Here is a 22,883-nt window from a genome sequence, read left to right as displayed (position 1 = left end):
TGAGTCTACATTCTTGTGTTGCTGATATATTATGCTGCATTGTCGCAGAGGAGACTAACAAACAAAGAAGTTTCACCCCTGGAAGCATGGCAAACGAACACAAAGACTAGAATATAAAACACCTCACCTTTGAAATGAGATTCCTTACCTTTCAAAACTAATCATGTGCTAAAGCTATCTCTTTATGACCTTACTGTACTCATGCACACTGACAGGCAGATGCTAGTGTAGATTACATATGAACACATCCAGAAATAGACATGCGGCTTCAATCTGTACTCGAGAGCATTCCTCAAATGTCATTATGTTCACACACAAAGACAGTGAGTAAACCCAAGTAAACCCTCACAGAAGGTCACAGGTTTTCCTCCATTCTGAATCTGAGCTTCACACTGTCCTATCTGGCGATAAGCAATTTGCCCGTCCACACTGAATGAAAACTTAGAAACTGCTGTACAATGTGACCCAATCACATCCAGACAGAAGATATTTGATGTTTTATTTTGGACCAATGAGGTTTCAGTGTGGGCAGGGCTACCCAGAGGTGGATAGTAGACAGACAGACAGACAGACAGATAGATAGATAGATAGATAGATAGATAGATAGATAGATAGATAGATAGATAGATAGATAGATAGATAGATAGATAGATAGATAGATAGATAGATAGATAGATAGAGACAGACTTCCCAGTTGCGCACTTGATGTAATTGGGTAATTTCATCAATACTAAACAGTTGGATAAAAGTTGTAGTCCTATACTAACAAGAAAACAATGAAATCATCTCAAACAATTGTAAAGTGAATGATGGCACTATTATGGTGGCTGCTGGAGCAGAGCTCTCTCTCTGAGGGCTGGCTGTGAAGAGATAAATCAATGGGTGGACACATACAGGACAGATGCCATGCCTTGGGGACCTGGTTTAAAATAAAGCATTTTGTCTTAGTATTCATGCCTGTCTTCACCCTCATAGAAGCCACAAGAGCGAGAAAGAGAGAAAAGGTATGTGTGGCAGAGAGCTTGACACTGGCCGTATATCTCACTTATTACTGACCACTGATTGGAGTGCCTCAGGTGTGCAAACTTAATAACCACCCTAAAAGAGCAACGGCTGCTTTCAATCAGCTTCTGTTACAGTACTGATGAAAGATCTCAAGTCCTGCCTCATGCTGGTCGATTGACAATGTGTCAGGATAAAATTATGGCTTAGGAGTTTTTTGTGATGACAACTACTACTTGACAGACAGACCCACAGACAACTGATAGAAAGATGGATAGATGGATGGATGGATGGGGTCATTTACAGCTAACTTGTAAGAACTGTATAGTCAATGAAAGACACTCTTTGCCTTTTCTGTGGCCACCAAAAGCAATTTGTGTGATTACCTGAGAGGGAAACATCATCTCCTTATATTATATAACAAAAAGAGGCTCCATGGAGACCAACCAGTGGTCAGCTGAGTTGGGATAATTCACTTCAAGATCTTTCCCCCGTGATTTGAGTCTGTCAGTCTAAACGCTTACATCATTCATAAAGTTGTGAAGAAGAGTCTCCTAAGTGAGTTGCATGTCTAAAAAAGCCAAGTTTTACTCTTCTCTAAGTGGAGAGAGAAGAAAAGTAAATGGCAGGTTCATGAAGGGTCGTTGATTTTTGTTTGTTGGAAAATTAAACAAAATGAAAAACAAAACACAAAACAACAGATATTTACTTGAGAATCAAAATGACAAGATATTAAGTTTTGTTTTCTGAAAAAAAAAACAGTTAAGTGAGTTTTTGCTTTAAAAAAATACTGATTAAGAAAATATTTTTTTTCCAGCGTTGACCAAACAGTCCTCAGTGAACTCTGAACACTGTAGCAAATGATACTATTTGTGTTAATATAAGAACAATATTAATATCAATAATAATATTAGTTAAGATTGCACAGTGCTGTGCAGTGTGTTTGTATGCAGAGAGAAAGAGAGAGTCTGAGACAAAGAAAAAGATGCGACACAATGGTCTTGTCTGTTCCTTCGTTAATGGGCTTAGGCAGATGTTAATTAAAACAGGCTTTCCTGCTAGAGATAAAGCAGCAGTCTGTGGTCTGAAGTCATAAGCCATGCCTTTGTCCTGACAGACTCACACATAAACCATGCAGCCACAATAACAGCAATCCAGAGGTTATTGTTTAATCCAACCATCCCATTATATGAATGACGGCATGTGTCAGTCACCTTGCACCCAATCTCCTCTTTCATTTTCATTCTCTCACACACATATATGCAGCCATATGGACGGGCAGCAGGACACAGAGCAACAGAGAGAAAGAGATTAACAACTCTTATGCACTTTTCCATCGCTCTCTCCCCATGTTCCAGTCTTTCTTTCATTCATTCACTTCCCTCCATCTCTCAATCTTCCCTGGACCCCGACCCTCAACAGCTTCTTCTCATGCATCCTTTTCGCTTCACTGTCATCCATCCTGCATTCTTTCAGTTTAAATGGGCCTTTAGTTTTCTTGAAGAGACTTGAAAATTATTATTATTTTATAGTCATTATTTACTCATCCTCATGTTTTTCCAAACCTGAATGCTGTTATTGTTATTTTTTTTTCCATGGAGCAATGAATGAATAAGCAAGCACCTTTTTCCAGTTTGGATGTCATTATCATGAAATGTCACTGATTCTAGAGTTTTTTTTGAAACAAAGGGTTTTATATTACTTTAAATTGTATATACATTTTATATAAAAATTGTATTTCAGTTAACATTTAATTTATTTTTAAGTCAGAGTTATTATAGTTAACTAAAGCTGAAACCATTAAAAAACATTTTCATTACTTGAAATGAAATAAACATGAACTAAAATAAAACATTAAAAACAAACGTATTATTGTATTATTTATTATTTTATGACTGCATGTTTTTCATTTTCTTTTAGTTTAACTTGATGTATAACTAAAACTAAAACTGAAATAAAAATATGAGAAAAAAAATTATAAAAACAAAAAATGACTAAAACTTTATCTAAAATTAAAATGAAAATAGCAAATCTATAAATAAAAACTAATGTAAAGTATTGATTGAAAAATATAATAGTATCTCAATGATACTAAAACAAGTAATTTTTTTTCATAGGGTTTTGTTTCATTTTAGTTTCAGTATACTAGTTTTTAGTTTTACTAGTTGCGTTAGTTTTAGTTATTAATTTAGTTTACCTGAATTATTTTTATTTATTTATTTATTCATTCATTCATTGAGAGAGAGAGAGAGATGCACTCGACAGACCTCTAAAATCAAACCTCTATCTTGCTCTTCATTTTCATTTTTTCCTATTTATGATTGTGATTGTGGAGATGTAGGCCACAGCCCGGAGAGACCTCATAATGGCCTGACAAAAAGAGGGAAAATTATGTGCTCCTCTCCTCTTAATAATAATGAAATTAATCTCTAGAATATTTCGCTGGCTACTTACAACTCGGACACACTAAATCCAGTACACTAAGTCTTCCAGTACAGACATCAGTATACACAGTGGTCTGAATCTAAGTCATCAAAACCTGATCAACGTTTCAATCCTCTTTTGAGTGAATGGATTATCCTGAACCTACCCTAATAACACAGCTCTAAGACTGGGATGAACTAGTCTTAGACACACATACACACATATTTCCATCAGAGCGAGATGCCAGACTCAATTCCTGAAACTGACCTAAAAAGACCTCCACACAAACACACACATTTAGTGTGTGTGTGTGAACACATCATGTGCCAGTCATATTTTCAGTCTAGTACTGTTGCAGGACTGGTTGTTTTTGGACTGATTCTCATGGTGAAGGTTAGATTTTTGTTATCTATCACATAAACACACATGGTAACATTTTTTAAATATACTCTTGACTGCAAATTTTGCAATGCAATGTATTGCAACATTTTCTAGAAGGAACTGTCATGATTCAAATTGATCATGTTTATTGACATGAAACATACTAATTTCTGATCTATTTACTTTCTTTTTTTCATGCAGCATTAATTATGCTTTCCTTATTATATTATATTATATACTTTGTATTTTTGTCACATTTTTGTAGTATGAACCATCATATACTGTATATTGACATGTTTAATTGACAACTAAATTTCTGATCTATTTACTTTCTTTTAATCTGTTCCTAATTTATGTATATGTGTATATTACATAGATATACAGAAATAGATAAATAAAAGATAAAGGTTGGGTTGTTCTTAAGAGTGGCTGAGAGCCATTAAAACCTACAAAAATACTAGTACACTTTTGACTACTATTAATGATCATTTTAATGCAACGTTAATACTTATTAATTCTCATTTTCAATTTATATATTACACCCTGGATGTATTTAAAAGGCATATCGCATCAGATACTCTAATACATTCCTCCTCTGCATTCCTACTCAAGTGTATTCATTTTAAGGGAAGCAGAGGTATCATAAACATGTGAGATATTTCATCCCTTCCCCCTGGAATCTCCACTGCTAGCCTGCTAATCCAGACCCAAGCATCGGGATAATCACAGCTCAGTGTACGACTGACACACAGAGAGGAGAGGACAGAAATGTCATCATCATAGCTCACTGCAGAACCACTGAGAAAGAGAGAGAGAAAGATACTAAATCATGCCATCATCGCACGCAATCAGCACTCTTATAAGTGGCTACACCGGCGTACACAAACACACACGCACACACACACACACTGCAGCAGTTAAAGAGCTGGAGACTGTAGTTGTTCGACAGACAGCATTGCAACGCAACGCTGCACCAGCACAGAATGCATTTTCTGACAAAACTGCAGCACATTCAGTTCCGATTGACATCTGAAATCTCAGAGCACTGCAGGATATTGTGTCAGTATATTCTTGAACTACCTGGGGACCAGTAAAAGAATAACAAATAATTATTTAAATGTAAATGTATATAATTAAAAATGTATATTATATTATATTAATTTCATGTTAATTTATATAAATTATATTTAAAAACATTTAAAATGTATATTATATTTAATTAATTTGAATTAAATATTTGAATTAATTTATATAAAGTAAATACAAGGATTTTATTTCAGACAAACAAGCAAAATAAACTGTCTGAAGTAGCTGCAATACGTCAAAAGTGAAATGCAGAAAATGAACATTGATTTGCGAGTTAAACTAACAGTTGAGCGATCCTAATGTATGAAACTATGTAATAATTTAAGACTCCTGATATAGTGTGTGTGATTGAGTGATATACTGCAGAGGTCTTGCCATTTCTTCACAGTTTGAACAGTTGTAAAGAGAAATGCATCATCGGAAAGTTGTGCTCGGTCTGTCTGATCTCTTTAATTGCTCTGACATGTTTGACTTGGGAGGCATGCACACACATATAAATGCACTTTAATCAGTCTTTGTGAAGTTTATCAAAGGAGGTGTCTTCCTCCTTATCTGTACTTAATCTGCTGATGGGCTTGACGATCAGAGCTTCAGTGCAGAAGGAGGAAGGATTAAGGAAAGCAATAATCTTGGGGAGAAAAAGACTGGAAGGAGGAGGGAGAAGGAGACACAAATCTTTTTTCTTTGGGACTTTTGGAGTAGTGACATATTCACATCCAGCAATTCATTGTCTGGAGGATTACACACTCATAGCAAAAGCTCTGAGAGAACTATTAAGACCGGAGAAGAGGAGAGACAGATGAATGGCCAAGGAAAACTCATTGGGGGACATTTTTTAAATCCACTTAAATTTCTCATAATTTCACATCCTGTCCCCCCCCCCCCTATCCTTTAGTGAACTCTCTAGCTGAGCTACTAGCAACACCAAATGGAGCTTGGAATTGGTTGGGCAAACAGATAGCCCCCTTGCACAATTGGTGGCTGACTAAATACTTTTTTTCCCCACTGTATATATATATATATATATATACAATTAATTAAATTAATGTATACAATTAACTAAGTATTTTAAAAAATCCACATACATATGAAACTGGTCGTTCTTACTCCAGATTAATTTAGAGTCTATATAGTTTTTAAGTTTTATTTATTATTTTTAGTTTTAGTTATTTCAGTACTTAAACTAAACAAAATGTTTAGATTTTTTAATGGTTTTAGTTCTAGTTTTAGTTAACAAGAATAACCTTGGTCCTTAATGCATCTGAAGTTGCATTGGAATTAAAAATACAAATAAAAACACTTTGCCCCAAAAATAAAACTTTACATTTATCCCATGTGAACAGTGACACAAACACTGACAGCATTAACCAGTTCCTTGTGCTGAAGCTGTCATGTGACTCACTCAGCCAACCAATGATCTCACACTGGCAGCCTGCAAGGACAATTATGCAGACCTCCCTTTTCCTTCACCATCTTTCTCTCTCTCGCTCTCATACCTTCTTTCTATACCTTCCTCCTCCCCTCCCACTACTCTGTTTCCCTTCTTCTCTGTGATGAGAACAGCAGGATGAAGACAGCAGCAGATTTATGTTCATCCCTCTACTACCCTCCCCACCCCCAGCTGAGCGACCGCATTGACTTTATTTCTCACATTCTCTCCCTCTCAGTGTAGAACCAGGACAGTGATCTGTTTCAGTTCTCTAATGTGTGCAGGAGATACTGCTGGAGTGTGGGTTATCTTTGCTCTGAGCGCTTAACATTAAGACCTGTGCACAATCTGAAGCGGTAGATACAACTGACCGGCTCTCATGGCAGACAGAGAGCGCGCCCTTTCTATGCCATTCATTTTGCATTTGTGTGTTGTTCTGCACAAATTCAGAAGGACAGAACAGAACTGACATCCCAACGGTACATTTTAAGTGTTTTTAAGAGGCCTTGTTCCCCAGTGAACATGTGTGTGCTTGTGTACTGAAGTTTTAAAATATGCATCTGTCCTAAGAGCACAAAATAATCTTTAAATGAACTCACTGTTGGTTTATGTGTATTTGTGTAATCTTCTGTTTATTCACACTTTAGCTTCACTTGAGCAGCTCTGCTTGGCCTACTTTTCCAGATATCTTCACATATGAAGTATTCCAGATATCTTTACTCCGAGAGTGGCACTGTGACGACAAGATCCTGCATTGCCTTTTACACTAGTACGCAGGAGCCCGTTGAAACTGAGAGGCAATGTATTTGTATCTTTGATGATTATGTTTCATAATTATTATAGACGTGACATGCTAAAGCGACAAACAAAATCTCGTTATTTCGCGTTTTGACCTGTTTCTGTGGTAAAATCCCAGGTAGATCCACACTAAACCTCACTGGACCAAAGTAGCGTTCCTCATGTATATTAAATGCATGTTTTCCCAACCAAGTGCAAATCCCACCCCAAAGCCCATTCTAAAGATTTCATTGGTCATGCCAATCACAGTGCTGACTGCCTCCACAATGCTGAAACAAATGCAAACTCCTAACCTTAACCTTAGTAAAGCATTTGTAGCACATCTTGATAGATAGCATGACTGTTTGTCACGATCAGATCCATCCATGATTATTCTGAGCTGAATCTGAGTTTAATCTGTGAAGTATGAATTACTCCTGACAGGTGGCCGTATGATTGATTGAGTTGACCAATGAAATCGTCTGTGGGGGAGGGTTTGCGCTACTGGTTTAGGAACCAAAAATCTTGCATATTAAACATTAAATGTGGATGACGAAAAAGTTTATATTGCAAGTTCATAATATGCCAAATCCCTCAAATTCCACAATGAAAACCATAAAAATTGCTCTTAATTTGACGCTATAAAGTGTGAACTCACAAAGTGCTTGTAGCTGGAATCTCATTGCGCCATGCCTAGTTAAGAAATTTGCTTCATCCAAAATCACATACTGAGTAGCTACTGCATTTGATGATAAACTTACTTCACAACCATTAAAAAGTGTTCTACACTCTCAAAAAAGTTACAAAGCTGTAACGGGGGCAGTACCCTAAGGCACAAATGCTAAAAGGTACATCTTTGTACCTTATTTAGCCCTAAATGGTACATGTTAGTACATATTTGTACTTAGTACTTTACTTAGTAAAGTATTTTTATATATTTTATTTTTTTAATCTTTTTTTCTGAGAGTATATGAGTGTATAAAGTGGACAGTCCAGTCAAGCTCTTTCCACAGGCCATTTGCATTTCCTTTTCTTATCATCTACCCACCATTATGTCACTTGAAACTCATTTGACAATCAAAAGACACATCAAAATGCTTGGTGATCACTATGTCCAAAGTTTAGTTGCAATTTTACTTATGCAACTGTAGTAGATATTTAAATATGTATTAGGATTTGTGTTTTGGCTGTCTATATATTGTGGGATGAGTATTTCATATCTTTCTATTTCTGCTTGCACGCTGTCTGTATTTTCCATGCAAACAGGAAACACACACCCTCCACTTCCTGTGCCTTTCCTACACTCTCTTACTGTCTCCCAGCAGTGACTGAGCACCCAGCCCAGGTGTAGATCCGGCCCTGAGCTCAGGTGCTGAGCAGGAAAAAGGATTCTGCCAACTCTCTGTCTTGGATGCAGCTAAAGTGTTGAATTAGCAACAACGTTTTTGCTCTTCCTGCTCCTCATCATCATTAACCTGATGAGGAAGGCAAGAGGACGCAGAACAACTGCAGAGCAACTGCAGGACAGACACTTAGGCAAGAGCGTAAGACAGTCTGTTGAACTCTTGCTCTCTGGGGAAAGCGCTCAGAAGCAGTATTTGACTCTGCAGAGGAGAACGTGGCAGTCACATGTAGGTCATCCTTTTCATTTGACTGAAGGCTGCTTTGATTTTGCAGCCTCGCACCAGTTAAAGGTGCATGTGCATGTAAAAGCTGAAATTAAAACTTAATGAGTAATTACAAGGAAGGAAATCTGACAAGAAGTAATTATTAGGAGATAGCCATTTATCTTTGAAATCTCTTATTAACACTCGGGATAAAACAGGACTTTGCCTCTGTCTTTTGTAAGCTGTGCCATAATCCAAAATGATAATTGCCTGACAGGGATGCAACAGCCGCTTTTTTAGGGGGGTATGTAGACGCCCATTTGACCCCCATTTCATTCATCAACCTTTTTTTGTGAATACTGTATAATGCTAAGACAGAGATCTGAGATCTTTCATTGTATGATAATGTGCATTATATTTGCAAGGTTAAGTCAACTACTGGAAGTAAAAGCTTGCATAAAAATATTTAACTTAATTACCTGAGCAAATTTTTTTATTATTAAATTAAATTTAAACATAACTGTATTTCAGCTGTATTGGACATTAATATATAATGACATTTTGTGTATGTGTGTGTGTGTATATATATATATATATATATATATATATATACACACACATACATATAAGAAATTATTGAATTATATTAAATAAAAAAATATTGAAAAATGTAATGGCAACACTGTTTTCAACATTAATAAGAAATGTTTCTATAGCACTAAATTAGCATATTACAAAGATTTCTGAAGTATCTATTAAAAATATATTACACTATTAAAAAAAAGGTTATTTTAAATTGTAATAATATTTTACAACATTACTGCTTTCTCTGTATTTTGATCAAATAAATGCAGACTTATTTTAAATATATATATTTAAAAAATTTCACTGGTAGTGGATATATGTATATCTACATACATCAGTCAGTGGTGGATCATATAGTACATATTAATTTAATGTCAACATCAGTGGTTCCCACATTTATTTTCTCTATGCAGTTTGCTGTTTGTGTGATGTGCCTTGGCACAGATAAGTAGATGGGTTATGCGGTCACTGAGTGAGCCAGCGAATGCCGCAGGACAAACCCGCTCACGTTCAGCGGTCATCCGCTCACTATGCCTGAAAATAAGGTCACCACGGCAACACAGCTACGGCCCTGTTTTCTCACTACATGCACGTCACCCTGATGACGACATGCTGCTGTTTGACCGGAGCCATCCGCTGCATGCAGACATACACAAATGCACATACACAAAATCAATCACCGTTCCCCACACCAATAACTGATCTATTCCTACTAAAAGGAAAATATAAACCAGACCGAAGTACACAAATCAAATGTCATATTCTTCTAGAATCTCATACTGACAGGGATCAGCCTTCCAGCCGCTCTCATTCACATTCTTATGAGTCAGAGCAGCCAAGCCATTTTCAAACACAGCTGTATCGTGCAGATATCTGATTCACAAGAACTGTGTTTCCAGCCCACATACGCCACTTTAATGTATGAAAGCTCTAGACATGATAGCACGGCCCTCAAGAAGTGTGATGTCCTACCTCTAAAGTACATCTTATCACTTCAACACTTTCTTTTGAGGTAACCTGACATCACATTAATGTTAACAGAAGCTCCTCACACCCATCTGGGCAGTTAAAAAGTCAGCTTTAAATGTGGACAGACAAGATGATGATCTCAGTAGTATTCATAGGCTTTAATGCGAAACAGTTATATTTACTTTTTTACGTTTGGATTGACACAAAATGTACAATATCAACATATTGACAGGATCTTCTTCTGATTACATCAATGCTCAAGCACAATCATTGAACTATGGAAAAACTTTGTAAGAAAACTGTGGCAGTGCTAAACATTTAATTCTAATTGAAAATTGCAAATGTTGGATGGACACATAGTTCAATAATGTTTTGTTATGTGTCTAGAAGCATTATGTGTGAGCGTTTTTTCTTAAATACCACCCGATAAAGCATGTGCATACACATCCAACATCACACAAACATGAAAAGCATACCTTTACACAAGATGCACCTACACATCCATAAAAGTTTTGGGAAGAAGAAGTGTTTTGGATGAATAGAGCTGGACATCAGATGGGAAGAGAGGTTGACTGTGTTAAAATACATTCTCTTGTCCCTGTAATATACAGAGACTATTATAAGTGATCCAATGGCAAACTGATTTTCTAAACCGAGTGTAAATAATGACTATGATTAAGACTGTGACAATGGCACTATCGAAACATCCTGACCAGTCTGAAACATTGGCCCAACCAGTGGCACGAGATTGAGGCGAGGCTACCTGCTTGCCCATCATTGTTTTTGCAATACCGTTTGGTGACACTAGTGGTGCAGAAATCACACAAATCACCTTTAAACTGCTCGCAGTATTAGTAATGCTGTTAATCATGTATTGTGCCCCCGAGAACAAACACACACATCAAGTATCTGCATAAAAACATCTGCAACAGTGCACAGAGAAGATTAATGTTTAATTCAAAGTCTAATTAAGCATCTCAAAGCATAAGAGAGAAAGGAAATGTGTGTAATCAAAGGAAGACGGGCAGCCTCAGCCGAGATCAAACATTCAGGATATCAGCTCTGACAGACACTGTTTACACCTGGAATTAACATTAATTTTTACAAATGGCCAGTTCTATATACAAGTGTAAACACGGTCCAAAACAGTGTTGATCTGAACACTCAGACGACATACGGAGGTAGTCAGAAACACATTGGACCACATCGCATTTGTCCCAGACAAAAATAAAAGGACCTTATATTCGCCTCTCAGTCATCAGTTGGACTAAAACAAGGGTTTTCGTTGCTGGTTAAGTGCAGTTTTTAAAGAAAATTCGAAAAATTTGGAATGCAAAACATATGGAAAGTTGCTGTTTAATAGCACAGATTATGTGAAACAATTCCAAAATACAGCATAAATACAAGTATATTTGAGAGCAGACTGGTTACATGAGATGTTAATACAACATAAACCATGATCTGTCTCATCCGAACACTTGTGACTGGATCACCTGAGACAGATATCACAAGTAATATTACAGTAATACAAAAGACTAGCATGTGTGCAATTGATCGCAGGGTCAGTCTGACAGGATATGTCCACCACAGCGCTACAGAGAACTCTGTGAGAAGTTCAACATCAGATTACAAAGAAAGACAGAAAGGAAAAGATACCGATACGTAAAAAATGAAGAGAGACATTCTGGGCAAAGCAAAACACAACTAGCTGAAATACAAGAAAGAAGGAGAGAGATGAGGTGTTTGTGAGAGAGATGAGAATAGAAGCTTTCTGTCGAAGGACCGTGCTCCCATCAGCCAGCCAAACAAAAACGGACTACACGCCTCTAACTTCTCTTTTTCAACGCATGCACGCAAGATGGTATGTCTACCCATGACACTCACATACACAGGGACACTCACACACACATACAACACGGCTTATATGTTGACCCACATACACAGAGACGAAAGACAGAAAGACCTCATCCTAAGAGATCCAAGCCAAACAAACGCATGGACAGATGGTACAGGAAATTACCTGATCTGTCTACTGACCATTCATCCCTCTGAAGACACCTCACTGTCCTGTTCCACTTCAGTCCTCCTTTTCTTTATTTTCCATGCTATACGCACCAGTTTCAGCATGTTTGTGTTGTGTATAGTCTAGATTCTAAGAGCAGAGAGGATTTGTAATGCGGTCTATTGTACTACGCTCAGCCTTTCACACGCACTTACATGGCACAATTGTGTTTCTGCCAAAGACCCGGGATCAATATAACCAGCTTTCACCCAGACACACTCGCGATACTCTCATGCTGAATGCAGAAGTGTCTTTTTAACAGTGCAGTGCACAATGAAGAAGCTCTTACGCTGTTTACTGCCACATAAGAGTGTATATTTTACTCTTATAAGGAGTGTATTGTGATTTTAACCCAATAGAGAAGTTCAGCTTGAATGTTTTATGTTCCGTGCAGCTCCAAGAGTGCTTGAATATGCTGGTGTCAGATATGCGGAGGGTGTTTGAGTACCTGTTTTGTTTTTCTGAATAGTGTGCATAGCAACGGTGCGCTCAGTTCTTTTCGCATGTTTGCATAACTGTGCAAAGATAACATTCATTTTATATCTAACAAATATACGATATATGACAATAAAAATGTCCTAAAAATGTCAAATCCAAATTCCCCTGACTATTTGAGTGAAAACACACCTGCGCACACACATATTAGGTAATCTCAGCCATGCTGCAGTGTCCCTCACTGCTAGGTAGCATCAAAACAAAACCTGCTTCATCACAAAACGCAACCATAATCACCTCTACACTGTCCCCTGCCATACAACTACAACAAAAAAACACAACATTTCTTTTTTTAAATTACATATTAGACATGACAATACATCTAGATACTTCTACATAACAATAACACACACATATGCAAGTAATGCACAAACACATACAGGTATGCAAGCAATTGTTTAGGTAAAAAAAGGGGGATTGATTGAGATTTATACAGGTCGTTGAGAATGATATATGGACACACACAAAAACACACACCTATACACACAACCAGATGCACACATTGCAGTGCTGGATGGGATGGGGTACAGTGCGACTTGTCCTGTATAAAGACTAGATGATGAGATGGTACTTATGTGCACAACTCACATCGGACACGCACACAGGACATTGGCAAGAGCCAATGTGTGTGTTACTCACAGTTCTGAGTAGAGGATGTGAAGGTTGCCCACATTGTCAGTGTAGTTTGCTGGACTGAGCCAGGGCAGAACCAACAGCAGCAGAGCCTTCATGACCCTCTCTCTCTCCAGGGTCTCTTGTCTTGAGTCTCTCTTTCTTTTGCTTTCTTTCTCTTTCTCTAGGCTGAATGCAGTCTTTCCTATCTGGCTTCCTCCCTGCCCCTTGCTCCTCCACCTCTACTACAGTTCTGACCCCCCCTCCCGCCTTTCTCTCAAGTAAAAAGCTATTCTTCCTTTTCCTTTTCTTCTTGTTTCTTTGTCTTTCCACTTTCCTTTTTTTCCTCGCCTCCCTCAGTCTTTTAGCCCGGTCATCTCAGCAGTAGAGAGATCAGCAGCAGTAGAGGGAGAGGTAGAAACTGGGAGCGCTGCCAGCGGAGGAGAACAGAGTGCAGGATGAAGAAAGACTCGAGAAGAAAAGGAGTCAGGAGCGGGCGCAGGTGCAGGTGCATGGGAGTCGAGGCGGAGAAGAAAAGAGAGGGGTGAGGTAGAAGGAGAAGAGGAGGCAGAGAGCGGCGTTTGCTGGCACGCCAGTAGGGTGCGATGGTTGCGTTGCGGTCTAATCTGTCCTGGGCATCGTCCAAGAGTAAGAGGATTTATGCTCACGAGCCCACATGCTGCTGTGAATGTGAGAGAGAGAGAGAGAGAGAGAGAGAGAGAGAGAGAGTGAGAGAGAGTATGTGTGAGTGGGGCAACACAGCGTCTGACTTATACTGCAGCATGCTCTACAGAGAGAGAGAGAACTGGGGTGAACCAACTGACACGGGAGAGAGGGGGAGTTGCAGGCTTGGGTAGTCCAACTATGCCTCAATGGAAGAGCGTATAGCAAAGACCACCCCCCTCTGCAACGCAACGATTCATTCAGCTATGAAGGAGTGTGTGTGTGTGTTTATGTGTACGTGTGTGTTGAGGGTAGATGTGAAGATGGATGGATGGATGGAAGAGACAGACAGACATGGATCGTCTTCTGTCTGTCCAGCTGTGTGAATCTAGCCATAGATAGATGAATATTTTTCAATCATTCTCCAAACAGACAATAACTCACAAGGTCATGTAATCAGACAATGGTTTTGGGTTCTCCAAACTTTACAGCAGTTTCAATAACCATATGATTTGGTGACAGTATAGCATGTGCTATTATCAATATTGCATGTTCATAAGAGCCCAAAGCGGTATATTCCCTCCCCTCTGATCTGATCCAGGATTCCAGAAAAGTCTGTAGACCGCCAAATACATGCAGACTCAAGCACATGCTTACGCACACTGAGAGACAAAGTGCATCTAGACATGCTTGACTGCAAACACAAAAACAAAAGAAGTGACAGAAGACAGACAGACAAACATAAAATACAAGATGCAAACCTCTCTATTTAATACAAAACACCAAAGCACAAGCAGTGATCAAAACTGACTCAATACACCAGATCTTCTCACCACAAAGTTATGAGTCAGTGTGAAGGAAGCCTCACGGTTTAACATCACATGATCACAAATGCTGGGACACAAACACAATCTGTAGCAGCTGACGCTGACAAATGCATCTCAGCTATTGAGCTTACGTGCATGGAATCAAGAGGAACTTTGTACTTTGTACAAACGTTCTCATAAAAAATGTTTGAAGTGAATGGAAGGCCATTCTTACATAGAAAGAGTCATTGGCTGGTCCTCGCAAGTTCTTGTTCCGTTTAAGTCCCATCCCATTTTGATTGTTGTCCAACTTTACCACTTAACCAGATCACTTTGGAGAAAGCAGTGAGAGGAAGAGAAAGACAAAGAAAGATGAACTGAAAGCCTAAGAGCCAATATAAAAAGAGAAGGCTGTGGGAGGGGAGAGGAGCAATAGTATGGAAAGAAGCAAGTGTGGGGTTTTGGTTGACTGGAGAAAAGGGCAAGTTGATTATGTTTCCGTAAGTGGAATTTAAAATGAGAGGGAAACTTTCCATTAATGCCAGTAACAAAATGCAATTAATTTCAACAGAGGCCCTCAGGCCTGTGGAGCACTAATGATTCAGAAACAGTCCAAAGGAACGACAGAGTCTCTACCATCCTGAAAATGGAGAGAGTGAGGGAGAGTTCCAATAAAAAGCATTAGTAAGCATAACGTCCCCAAAGGCTTTGAGGTGGAAGATCAGTTTAACAGAGGTCACTGTGGGGTTGCTACCTCTGAGGAGTGGAGAACAAAAGAATCCTCTAACAAAATAAACAAACAAATGCATGCATGCAGACGGAGATGTGCTCGACACATGTCTTCTATTGAGGCGAATCACTGACAAGAGTCTTTTATGAATGACAATGAACGAAGAGCTGCTTATGAATGCCAATGAGAAGATGAAGCGTGAATTCAATGCATCAGTCACATTCAGCAATTCAAAATTTGCTTACACAGTACAATAACTTCAACTGTGCTTTGCCAAACCTTCATGTTACCTTCAAATATAGACATCTGAAGATGAGTCCTTACTGAAAATGTCCTTCAAACCTGACTGAATGTCAGGACCAACATCCTTTTTAACCAATAATATTTTAGGTTTTAGTTTTAGGTTAGGATTAGGGATTGCCTCATATTTATCACCCCACCACAATTTTTTTTTCATGATTTCATCTGGTTGTAAGCATTAAGGTGTGGTCACATTTGCCGTGGACTGACGAAATTTCACAGGGGAAATCCAGTCATTTCAATGGGAATTGGTGTGGTGCAATTTCGCCAGATAAAGTTCCTGTGGTGAATACATTTCCCTGCAAATTTGCAGCAGTGAAAATGGGTAGACAATTATAAAACTTATCAGCTTGGCTCATGAATATTAATAAAGCAACATTACCTAATTAATATTCAGAAGGTCTAAAGTACTAATTGATTTGCTGACAAGTAAATAGGCATTTGCCATAGAAAAAATGGCTGCTTAGTGTTTGCATCAATGCTGTTAGGCTTCAGGTAAAATAAAAAAACAATGATATTTCTCAAAAATAGTCATAATGTTAGTTACACCCCTGATAGTATTCAAGTGATGATGAAAGCATGATTGCTCCAGGACCAACAAAACAAGCAGATCCATGTTCTAATTGGCTAAATCACATTGGGCGTCTCAGACTGTCATCTTCCAAGCCTGTCTACCACCATCCTAAATTTCATTAAGAAGCTCAAATCTTGTTAAGATCACTACTATCATATCAAAAACAGCTCTGAGGGAGATTTCCTCACCGGTTCCTGATGTGTCCTTCCATTTCTCCCCGCGGCATCACTTCGGTGCAGTGTTCAGTAAAGGGGCAGGACACCACCAGTTTATCCAGCAGCTTGTGCACCAGCAGGCTGGACTTCCGGCAGGTCTGCAGCATCAGTGGAGTGCGGTCCACTGGGCAGAAGTCGCTCTCCAGCAGGAAGTTTGTCAGACACTCCTGGCAATAGGTATGTCCACAGGGGGTGTCCACGGGCAGGATCAAAGGCTGAAGGCAGATGTGGCACATAAGGTCATCATCCACCTCCTCTTTGTAAGTATATTCGTGGTTCTCCTCCTGTAGGTGTCGTTGTCCACAGACATGGCATAGGTCAGGAGGAGGGGAGGTGGGACTGACTCCTGTTGCACCACAAATGGGCATTGCCACAGTGCCTGCCTCTTCCTGATCACTCATTGTGTGATGATAGAAATGGTGTCGAAGTTTGAAGTGTTACTCAATCTTTGTGTGGTTGGAGGGCTTTGTTGTGTCAGGTTGCGTTTTCAGCCATACACCTGTACAGGAGGAGCACATAAAAAGAAAGAAAGAAAGGAACCATCATTTATGGCAAATAGTTGTGTCCACATAATAATCTTGTTAGCTGTGTTTGCTGGAAAGGCAGGTCGCACACACCCAAAGACACGATTTAGCAAAAGGAGGGCAGCAAAAATGAGTTTTTACTTTCTGCCCGTTCTGCTCTTACTCTATTTTTAATTCCCTGAGCTGGCAGAAGGATAAATATCAGACCGATCCAAAACTAATGTTATATTCCACTGGCAACAGAAATATCAATACTGCACCTCAGATTCTTAATAAACCAAGTTGGAGAATTTTTTTTAGAACTACCAGTTATACAGTGGAAGTTTTTAGCATGGTCACACAGAGACAGCTATTTTCTAGCATTACTCTAGATGTTTCCAGAAGCAATACCTGGCTTCATGTGAGCCTGTCATTTACTAGTGAAAATAATTGAGTTTGTGTGTTTCTATGTAGCTAAATTGATAAGTCAAGTCAAGTCAAGTTTATTTGTACAGCGCTTTTCACGATACAAATCATTGCAAAGCAACTTTACAGCAAATTAAGTTTCTACAATATTTAGTGGTAGCTTATCAGTGGTGACTGTCAATTAATGTACATATGGCAGAAATGTACGGAAAAATCAATTAAAGACGTAATAAAACAGACGATTAACAGCAATTATTATATGATGCAATCAAACTTATAGTAAAATGTGGTAGTTCTGTATGTTGTTTCAGGGTTGGCATCATCTGAGGTCCTCTGAGGGGTTGGCATCGTCTCTTCTCAGGTGTTCTGGATCCAGACTGAAGCTTGTGTAAATCCTAGTTACGGCAAAAACAGAGAAACAAATAGAGACATAATTAGCGTAGCTGCTGTTCCAACCAAGCAAAATTTATTTGTTTAACCCAAACTAAAGAATAATAATGTGCATTTGATCAGATATAACTGCAGTACACGATTATGAGATGCATTATTTGAATGCTTGGCCAAAGAGATGCGTCTTTAATCTAGATTTAAACAGAGAGAGTGTGTCTGAACCCCGAACATTATCAGGAAGGCTATTCCAGAGTTTAGGAGCCAAATGCGAAAAAGCTCTACCTCCTTTAGTGGACTTTGCTATCCCAGGTACCACCAAAAGTCCAGAGTTTTGCGACCTTAGGGAGCGTGATGGATTGTAGCATGGTAGAAGACTAGTTAGGTACGAAGGAGCTAACCCATTTAGGTCCTTGTAGGCAAGTAATAATATTTTGTAACTGATACGGAGCTTAATAGGTAGCCAGTGCAAAGACTGTAAAATTGGGGTAATATGATCATATTTTCTTGACCGTCTAGTTGCAAATTGTAATCCACGAGATTCTGTGTACTGTCTTTTGGTCCAATGAGTAATATCTCTCCTAGCTTAGATTTAACTAAGCTTCAAGCTTAAAGATATAGTTTGCCCTCAAGTGAATATTTTGTCATTATTTACTCACTTTCATGTCATTCTGAACCCATAACTTTATTATTAGTATTATTATTTTCTTTGAAACACAAAAGTGAACTAATGTTTTGATATTTTTTATGGTGCTTTTTGGAACTTTACAGACATAGTCTCTATAACCTGTCATTTTATAATAAATTAATAAATGTTCCACAGTAAAAACAACAGCATACCAGTTTGGAATGACATGTGGGTGAGTAAATACAGACAAATGTTTAACTTTATCGTGTCAAAGAAGTCCTGTGGTCAGGATTTTCTTTCATAAGTCTGAGTGCATCACCCCACCTGTTGTAGTAAAGACAACTTATTCGCACGTGAGAGTTTACACGGTTATGATGGGAGTGTAATATTATTACAGCCATAAAATTTTGTCTGGAGTCTCTCACTAAGTACATTCTCTACACTGAACAGTGTACACCCTCATAGTCTCTCTCTATATCTTTCTGTGCATTTAAATATGGCTTCTCCGATTTTGTGAAGTCATCCACTGTTGATTTGAAGAGGAAACCCTTGAACGACAGGGCACTGCAGGTGAATGCATGAGAATAGCTTTATTGTCTGACTCCCTGTAATCTGATCTGAGCTTAGCCAGAACTATATAAGAGGACACACACACACACACACACTCCCACCCATAAAGGAGTGTGCCCAAGGACACAGTTATACCTGGCAACCCTGCGTTCTCCGTAAATCATCATCTCTTTAATGATCCTTCAGAGTGACGATATGGCTTGAGTATGCGACTGAGTTGCATTACACACACACACAAACACTAAAACACAAAAATAATTGCTTTTACCCCGCAGCTCTTATTCAATTGCAATTTTCCATTTTCTTTTGTCTTCCCATATTCAAAGGCACTTCTGGTGAAAAATCCATTGTCCCAAACAAACAGACAGGACTTAATAACTGCTTGTTTCATTTTACTTTCTTTCCTTCAACTCTGTCTCTTTCACTCATATTTTCCTCTGAGGAGATAATATTGTTTCTCAAGCGACCTTTGGCCCAGAGGAAAGTGGTGGTAAGTTTACTAAGCATAAAGAGTGCTATTGGCATTAAAGCATAATATCAACCAGAAAGCTACACACATAAACAACACATTTTGATCTTAGATCCAGTGGGATCAATGGTATTATTATTTTCTTTGAAACACAAAAGTGAACTAATGTTTTGATATTTTTTATGGTGCTTTTTGGAACTTTACAGACATAGTCTCTATAACCTGTCATTTTATAATAAATTAATAAATGTTCCACAGTAAAAACAACAGCATACCAGTTTGGAATGACATGTGGGTGAGTAAATACAGACAAATGTTTAACTTTATCGTGTCAAAGAAGTCCTGTGGTCAGGATTTTCTTTCATAAGTCTGAGTGCATCACCCCACCTGTTGTAGTAAAGACAACTTATTCGCACGTGAGAGTTTACACGGTTATGATGGGAGTGTAATATTATTACAGCCATAAAATTTTGTCTGGAGTCTCTCACTAAGTACATTCTCTACACTGAACAGTGTACACCCTCATAGTCTCTCTCTATATCTTTCTGTGCATTTAAATATGGCTTCTCCGATTTTGTGAAGTCATCCACTGTTGATTTGAAGAGGAAACCCTTGAACGACAGGGCACTGCAGGTGAATGCATGAGAATAGCTTTATTGTCTGCCTCCCTGTAATCTGATCTGAGCTTAACCAGGACTATATAAGAGGACACACACACACACACTCCCACCCATAAAGGAGTGTGCCCAAGGACACAGTTATACCTGGCAACCCTGCGTTCTCCGTAAATCATCATCTCTTTAATGATCCTTCAGAGTGACGATATGGCTTGAGTATGCGACTGAGTTGCATTACACACACACACAAACACTAAAACACAAAAATAATTGCTTTTACCCCGCAGCTCTTATTCAATTGCAATTTTCCATTTTCTTTTGTCTTCCCATATTCAAAGGCACTTCTGGTGAAAAATCCATTGTCCCAAACAAACAGACAGGACTTAATAACTGCTTGTTTCATTTTACTTTCTTTCCTTCAACTCTGTCTCTTTCACTCATATTTTCCTCTGAGGAGATAATATTGTTTCTCAAGCGACCTTTGGCCCAGAGGAAAGTGGTGGTAAGTTTACTAAGCATAAAGAGTGCTATTGGCATTAAAGCATAATATCAACCAGAAAGCTACACACATAAACAACACATTTTGATCTTAGATCCAGTGGGATCAATGTTTAATGACTGAAAACGCTGAAAATATCCTCAATAAATGGCTTAATGGAAGGAATATACAGACCTACACAGAACATAGTGTGTATTAATGGTTCAATCATGGTGTAATATTGTGCCTGATCAGCCTTATCTTGTGTGTGTGTGTGTGTGTGTGTGTGTGTGTGTGTCAGCACTTTTATATCACTCAGCACAGACAAACACATAATTTTTCCTTCACACAAAGTGCACAACAATGCACCACCGAAGGAATTAATGCAAACGCAAACACAGAAATATATAGTGGGGTCTAAAAGTCTGAGACCACTAGTGAAAATGCTTATAGATGGCATTGTCCCCCAAATAACATCTCAGCCTTGCAATACCACCTGTGCTTCTGTTAGAATAGAACAGATAGTCATGCTTGATGAAGGCAGCACTGTAAGAAAAGAGGCAGCTGGGTGGATCTCTTGCGCTCAGTCCTGTTGTGGATCTGTTTTTGACTTCACCACGCTTTGTTCAGACATGTTGTAGAAGAACATTCCACAGCAAATCTGAATCTTTGCATGCTCTGATTTCAACTTGAACGAAGAGTTAGACAACATATAAATGTTGAACTAAATGCTGATTTGTGCTATTTGGCTGTTATAGCAATAAATATTAAATATCAAAATTAGATCTATAGACATTATAAAATCTATCTATCTAAAAATAATTACAAACAATACACACACACACACACATTCACGCATACTGACAGGTGACATGCTCTTGGTTTTCCTGGCTAAACAGCTGGTGGTCAGAACCGCTGAAACAAACTCTCTCTTACCTAGAGAATAATGATGACGATGATCAATCTAAGCTGAAGGTGTTCACACTACAAATATATGAACATCAACACCTGTGCCATGCTTACACACATGCCTCCATGTGTACAAACACACACACATTTTCACAGGATTTGTGACTTCAAAGGGTTCATGTTGCTTTATACACAAAGAAAGATTCTCCACAGCTGTCAGCAAACAAAATCAATATCAGGTGAAAGTTAACAACAAAATGTGCTTAGTAAATATACTCAGACCGGTGTATTTCTCCCACTTACCTGAACAGGTAATCCAACTGCTGCGGCAGAGGGAAAATGAGAAGGGGAGAGTGAGTGAGAAAAAGTAAAAGAGAAAATAAGAGGACTTTGTTCCTGTGGCCACGGGTTAAAAATTTCCCTGATGTCCGGTAAGCTCTGTAAGTTGTCCTGGTGGTCTTCAAGTGAGTATTTAAGTCCAGGGCCATCCTATCATGTACTGGGACGCCAACTCCTGACGTACACAAGCACGCACCTGATACAGGAAGTGAGAGAAAAGAGGCAGAGCTAAAACGGTAGGCAGGTAAACATGAGAACTGCCCTAACCTGCTCTGGTGGGGCCATTTACACACACACACACACACACACGGTATAACTGAAAGGAAGATAGCAGTCTCTTAACATTATACTATAGAAATAAAGAAAAAAAAACTAGAATCGATCAAAACACACAAATATAATTTTTTTAAAGGAAGTAAATGCATATGGGCACCCACAGCAAACAGAATGCAAATATGCTGGTGGTGTGTGGCAAGCTGTGACATGCCTTTGACAAATCCTTGTACATAATCCTGAACAAAGTGCTTTAAGAACCCAAACACTAAAGCTGATTTTCACTATCCAGGAGCCCACACCCATCCAATGAAACCAAACAGAGAAGAATGGCTGGTCTTATCTTCGCACACTACATCTGATGATTTGGTTAGGTTCTTTGTGTGGGTGGGGGTTACCTGCACAAAACCAACTATAGATATTTGTCTATGCTTGCTGTAGATTTAATTTATCAGGAAATCGTGTGTCATAATGTTTGTATAAGCTTGTGTGATTAAGAAAGACTGTATAGAGACCAGGGGCAGTTTTAACAGATGATGTTTAGTAAAGTTTTTTCTTTTCCTGAGA

At 38.6% G+C, this 22,883-nt stretch overlaps 1 protein-coding gene across 1 annotated transcript in view; it reads right to left on the bottom strand.

The window, feature by feature from the left end:
• Positions 1–22,236, bottom strand: part of LOC107597462 (E3 ubiquitin-protein ligase LNX-like) — a 40,004-nt gene extending 17,768 nt beyond the window's left edge. The window contains exons 1-2 of the mRNA XM_016288534.1: positions 22,008–22,236; positions 16,691–17,216 (exon numbers count right to left, since the gene is read on the bottom strand). Of these exons, the coding sequence (XP_016144020.1) occupies positions 16,691–17,118 (428 nt within the window). The 5' untranslated portion in view covers positions 17,119–17,216; positions 22,008–22,236. The remainder of the gene's footprint in view (positions 1–16,690; positions 17,217–22,007) is intronic.
• Between the last annotated feature and the right edge of the window lie 647 nt (positions 22,237–22,883).

The sequence above is a fragment of the Sinocyclocheilus grahami genome, unplaced genomic scaffold, assembly GCF_001515645.1.
Source record: "Sinocyclocheilus grahami isolate Dianchi unplaced genomic scaffold, SAMN03320097.WGS_v1.1 scaffold232.1, whole genome shotgun sequence".
Taxonomy (NCBI): domain Eukaryota; kingdom Metazoa; phylum Chordata; class Actinopteri; order Cypriniformes; family Cyprinidae; genus Sinocyclocheilus; species Sinocyclocheilus grahami.
This window is presented reverse-complemented; position numbering and strand designations above follow the sequence as displayed.